At 43.4% G+C, this 6,000-nt stretch overlaps 1 protein-coding gene across 1 annotated transcript; it reads right to left on the reverse strand.

Moving 5' to 3' along the window:
• Positions 1-1,335: 1,335 nt before the first annotated feature.
• LOC147446744 (uncharacterized) lies at positions 1,336-2,044 on the reverse strand. The gene has a single exon (XM_086526295.1). It carries the CDS (start codon positions 2,042-2,044, stop codon positions 1,433-1,435), a length of 612 nt encoding a protein of 203 aa, XP_086382421.1. The 3' UTR covers positions 1,336-1,432.
• Between the last annotated feature and the right edge of the window lie 3,956 nt (positions 2,045-6,000).

The raw sequence follows: 6,000 nt of genomic DNA on the forward strand, positions 1-6,000 counted from the left end.
GGAGTAGTCTCTCAACTTCTCTACTAGCTTGGAGAAGGAGATGGAGCTCTTGCACTTCACACAATGAGAATGTGTGTGTGTGTGTGTGTGTGTGTGTGAGTATACCACTCAAGCATGCCCCCTAATTGCATTGGTCGACACCATATTCTAGCACAAGCTTGAAACTCGTTGGACCTCTACAAGCCTGGTTAATCACATGTAGGATGCATAACAAGCAAGCATGCTAGCCTTGGGACAAGTGTCCTCCTTTCCCCTTGAGAGAGAGGACTTGATAAATGCAAAAAAGAATTAATTAAATCTACTTAATTATCATTGGACCCCTTGGGAGGCCAACCAATAGGCTTTGGACACTTGTAGAGGGTAACCTTGCTAGGGGCTTGACATGTGTCCTACTTGCAAGGGCTGCCCTTTGGGAGAGAGAGAGTGGTCAAGCAACCACCCCCTCTACTCCCATGCCTCGCCCCCTCCTTGTAGGGATATGAGTTGACTTTTGTGACACCTCAAGCCCCTCAACCTTGGGCCGAGTTCTCACCACGAGCTTGGCCTTTGAGCCCCTCATGTAATGGAATTGGCCTATTAACTTGAGAGTAGCGGAAATTAGAGAGAGTACTTTTGAGAAATTACTTTGTGAGCATAGCGGGTGATCATAATTGAAGATAGCAACATAAACATAGCATTTAGTTAACTTGGCATGAATAATACTTTTGCAAGAGAGAGAATTTAGAGAACATGACAACAATTGAGGATAGGATTTATGTGGAGCTAGTCCCCCCTCCAATAGGCATTTGTATTATGATTTCTCCCGTCAAGAGAGACTTGTTACAATAAAATTTTTGTGTTCCTTGTGACCGAGGTGATGCAATGAAGATGGAAAGCTTCATGCATAATGAGCATAACATAAACTTTGTGAAAAGCATTAACTATCCCAAGCCTCAGTCCCAAGACCTCAAACACCTTCAAAGGTGTAGTGAGCTAGCAAGGAATGAGGGTGGGGAAGAGGAAGAAGAAACATTTCATAGGAGAAAGAATTAGCTCCTCACTTATCATCACTCTTCTTGCTAGCATACATGATAGCATAGTAATGAAGATGGAAAAGATGGCAAACTTAAGCATTGAAGCATGGCTCTTGGTTGGATTTGCATTCCATAGCTAGGAGTGTTGGTGTAGGCTCTCAACCTCTATACTGCTTGGAGAAGGAGAGGGAGCTCTTGCACTTTGCACTTCACACAATGAGTGTGTGTGTGTGTGTGTGTGTGAGTGACAGAGAGATTCAAGATAGATAGATTCAGTTATCGTCCACGGAGGTCAGATATGACCCATGGGACCAAAAACAAACATTACAACGGTGACGTTTGTAGCAGATCGCACTGAATACATATCAGTTAAGGACTGAGGGTCCATTGGAAAGATGAAAAATGAAAAGGACAAAAACCTAAGAGGGATCAGCTGTGGGGAGAGCTGATTTGGGTTTTCGAAACTCCTGGATGATGGCTTTACCACCTCGGTAGACTGCCCATTTGCCTTGTTTGCGGGCTTCATGTACCTTCTTGAGCTCTTCACTTTTGCGTTTGAGTTGTAGCGGGGTGAGTTCTTCTGCGATCCAAAACTTGGTGTCCTTGAGAAGACGTGATTGTTGGAGAAGCTTGAGCTGACATTCCCTACTTTCGAATTCAAGGATGGCATGTCCACTTGGTATAGGTAGGTCAGGGCCTCTCCAAGTGATACGACTTATTGCATTGTGGTCGACCTTGATCGGCTTGAGAGTTTCGTTGAGGAAGTTGATGCGTTCCGAGAAGTCGAGCTCGGTTGTTTCCCATGCTTGAGGTAGCCCACCGATGCGGATCTTGAGGGTATTTTCTGCTTGGAGTCGTTGTTCTCGAAGCTCTACTGTCACACATGTATTCACCTTCGCAAGGGTTGCCGAGTGGGTTTCGATGGCCTTGGCTTCGACTTCTTTCACTTTATTGGTGGCGAGATCGACCATGGAATCAAATCGCGCCTCAAGCTTGCAAAGGCGAGCTTTGAGGTCGCGATTTTCTTCCATGACGCGATCGAGATCTGCTTGAAGGCGTTCGATTCGGTCAAATTTCCTTGGCGCTGCTAGGACAGCAGCAAAGCTTGGTCGTGTTTTCACAAAGCTCTTCGGAGTGTTGGTTTTGGTCGTCATTCTTCCGATGCTAATCTTCTTGTTATTGAGTGCACCCACCAAACTAAAGTTTTGTGGCAGTCCCTGCTTAGTTTAGGCTCGCAGGTCAAAGTAGGTTGGGAGGGCAGGAGAGAGAGAGAGAGAGAGAGAGAGAGAGAGAGAGAGAGAGAGAGAGAGAGAGAGAGAGAGAGAGAGAGAGAGAGAGAGAGAGAGGGACCCGCAGGTCGAAGCAGGTTGGGAGGGCAGGAGAGCTCCAGGTCGGGGATCTATAAGTTGGGAGAGCGGGAGAGCAAATCAAAACTCTGAGCTCCGAGCAGGTCGTAGCTGCTCTAGGTCAAAAGAGCAAGGGGGCTACAGTTCTGAGACTCTGAGAAGGCTTTGATTCTGTTGCAGGCGAGCTTGGAGGCTTAACGCCCCTCCACAGGCCGCCCTTGATCCTGGGAGGGACACAGGTTGTGCGGGTCTTAGGGCTTCGCTGAAGCGCACACACACACACACACACACACACACACACACACAGAGCGAGTATACCCACCAAGCATGCCCCTAGCTTCCTTGGTCAACCCCCCCTTGTAGCTCATGCTTGAAGCTCATTGGACCCCTCTAGGTCTAGCCAATCACAAGCAGGAGGTAAATCAAATAACAAGCGTAGCCTTGGGAAAAGTGTCCCTCATTCCCCTTTGAGAGAGAGGACTTGATAAATGTAAAAACTATTAATTTAATATTCTAAATTATCATTGGACCCCTTGGGTGGCCGACCAATAGGCTTCAGGAACACCATAAGGGCAACAGGAGGAGGAACTTGACAAGTGTCCCTTTTGCTTTCTTTGTACCAAGCATGCCTTGTGTGAGTGTGAGTGTGTATGTGTGTTCTCTCTCATCCTCCCTTTTGTAGGGCTCTCCCCCTTCTTGTAGGGATTGGTATTGAATTTTTCACACCTCAAGACACTCAACCTTGGGCCCGGTTCCCACCACAAGCTTGGCCCTGCCCCTCAAGCTTGGGCAGGGTTTCCACCTCAAGTACAACCCTACCATCTCAAGCTTGACAAGCAAGCATCTCAGTCATCAAGCACCTCAAGCACCTTAGTCATCAAGCACGACAAGCACCTCAAGCACCTTAAGCTTGGGATGGGTTCCCACCTCAAGCTCAGCCCTAGCTTACCTAAGGTCAAAGGACTTTTACACTAACTATTGGAGGTCTTCAATGAATCTAACCCTAAGGTCTTTATGCTCCATTATTTAACCTTGCTCTTTGATAGACCATCTCTCATTTGGGCCCCTTTACCATTGGCCCCGTGTTGAGATAGATCTATAAGCACATGTCTATATCTTAACCCTTGGTCCCACTATTTCCCACATTAAATGATCAGTTTAACATGAGAAAATCATTTGGGTTGATTAGATATTAGATTTTTTGGCATTACCTCTCTCTTGAAATCATTGTCGTCCTCGACTATGAGGTAGAAGAGATAAAGCCTTAGTCATTAGTCAATCTTGCCTAGCGGGTAAAGGATCCCTTTTTACCCTACAACGTCTTTCCAAGATGGATGGCTAATCCATTTGGTGCTTGGGAGACATAGCTACCGCAAGCATGTCTGCTCCTTAGTCCATTTCATTCTCCCAAAGTAGAGTGACAAATTCTACTTGGTGTTTGAGAGACGTCATCATCACAAACATAATTCTAAGCATGCATACTATTTAAATTTGTGCACAATTAAAAAGAGAATTAGTCTTATAAGACAAAAACATGGGCCATTTAAAAGAAATTTGTACATTTTCTTACTCTAATGTAGCATTGTAAGCATTGACAAGGTTCATATATCCTTAAAAAGCATTCCCTGCATCCATCTAGCATCTTCAAAAGGATAATTTTTGAGCTTAATAAGATACCATCCAATAAAGGAATCAAAGACAAATCTTGTAGACAAAGGTAAAGCTAAAGTGGACCCTCCACCGATTAGCAAAGAAGGTGTGACATCGTATGCCTCTACATCAAAGAACCCTTGGGGATCAGATACTTCTAGCAAGTCAAGCTTTCAAAACTTCAAGTCAATTGCTGATCCAACTGAAACCTCTAAGGAGACACCCAGAAAAGCAAAGATGTTTCAACCAAAGTACTCAAGAAAGCAAAGGAAAGTCAAGCAAGTGTTTGTTCCGAGTAGTTTAGTCAAATTCAATGATCCATTTTGGATTAAAGACAAGAAATCAACACAAAAAGACAAACACATGGGATGGATAGCATCACAATGGAGCTTAGAGGAACAAGAGCACTATAGACGTAACAAACATATATGGGTACCAAAACCATAGGTTAGGGTATATGAAGTGAAATCAAGTCCTTCCCAAGAAAGAGGGCCCACAAGGTATCAGCCTCGACAATATCCTAGGATACCTAAGAAGCAGGTATACAACAGAACAACATCGAAAGATGCAAAAGTCTACCACAACTCACAAGAGGATGCTGAACAAAGACAAATCTCAAAGAATCTTCCTCTTAGACAAGGATTCTATACAAGGTATAAAACGATTTGGCTACCAATCAACCACAAGCCAACTATAACTACACCAAACTTGCATGAAGATCTCAAGAGCTCAACAAAGTCAACAAAGGAGATACAAAGGACATCAACAAATTTGGATTCCTAAGTCTTCCAATGCTTCTAGTCAAAACTCAAATGCCGACAGTCAACAGAGACCTACAACAACATCAAAGACTCCTATCAACGGGCCTAATTGGAGAATCAAACAGATAATAAAGTCTTCACGGTCAATGAAGGACAACCCAACCAACGAGAATGCAGATTCAAAGATGAGAAATCAGGTATGCCAAAAGAAACCTTCGATGCCAACTTGGTCCTTCACTAATCCTCTTTTTGGAGGATTCAAGCTTACTTTTACCTGAAGAAATGTTTGTGGTAAGCACAAGAATGTAAAAAGTCAAGTCGTCAGGGTGCAAAAAACACTCTTTGGCATAGTCAGAGTCGGCTGCTGAGCCATAAAATGAGCAAAGCATTAGTCCCAAAGCTTCAAATCATATTAAACTCTGTGCTAAGAGTCATAGTTATTAGGCTTACGCTCAAGCTGGAAGAGTTGAGCATATCTAAAGTCATGTCACTCATGCTGGATGAGATGAGCATAAGAGTCAAAGTCTATTAACTTACAATTGGTGGAGTGTCGTAGAGTTTAACACTCACGCACAGTGCACAATAAGATGAGAGCACATATCCTCGTCAACAAAAACCATTCTTAAAGGGGTGCCAACTTGCAAAGCCATGTCATATGCTTTTATAGCTACACCATCTTTCTGAATTACCCCTCAAAATCTTTCTTGCATAGCATATTGTCTTCCATGCATTTTTGTGTATGCATAAATAGGATGTCCCACCATTGGACATTTGCATTAGACACTCTTTTTTTTCTTTCACCTATGCACCTTGAGTGAACTACAACAGGCAAACCAATGTCCCATCATGCTACCCTCTCATAATTGTTGCCTTTTTAATTCCATATCTATCAGCAAATAATCCCTTGATTACCTTATTAATAAATATTCCCATGCTAATAAGTACCCCAATGATGCGCTTATCCCAGAGGCACTTTTTTCCCATTGGGTTTTTTCCCTTTGGTCATCTAGGTATTAGAGCCTCATCATTCTACTTCCCTTGTACATACTTTTCATAAATAAACAGAAGCCTCCTCATTATGCTATTACAACGGAAAAAAGCAACATCATCTCTCACATCAGACATATTCGAACCAATGAAGATGCTGCAACAAATTAAACTCATCAACAAATTCGACGACAAATGAAGACAATCAGGCCATCAACAACCAATCGTAAACCTTCCACAGTC

This window comes from Adiantum capillus-veneris, chromosome 12, assembly GCF_014529385.1.
Source record: "Adiantum capillus-veneris isolate H3 chromosome 12, ASM1452938v2, whole genome shotgun sequence".
NCBI lineage: Eukaryota > Viridiplantae > Streptophyta > Polypodiopsida > Polypodiales > Pteridaceae > Adiantum > Adiantum capillus-veneris.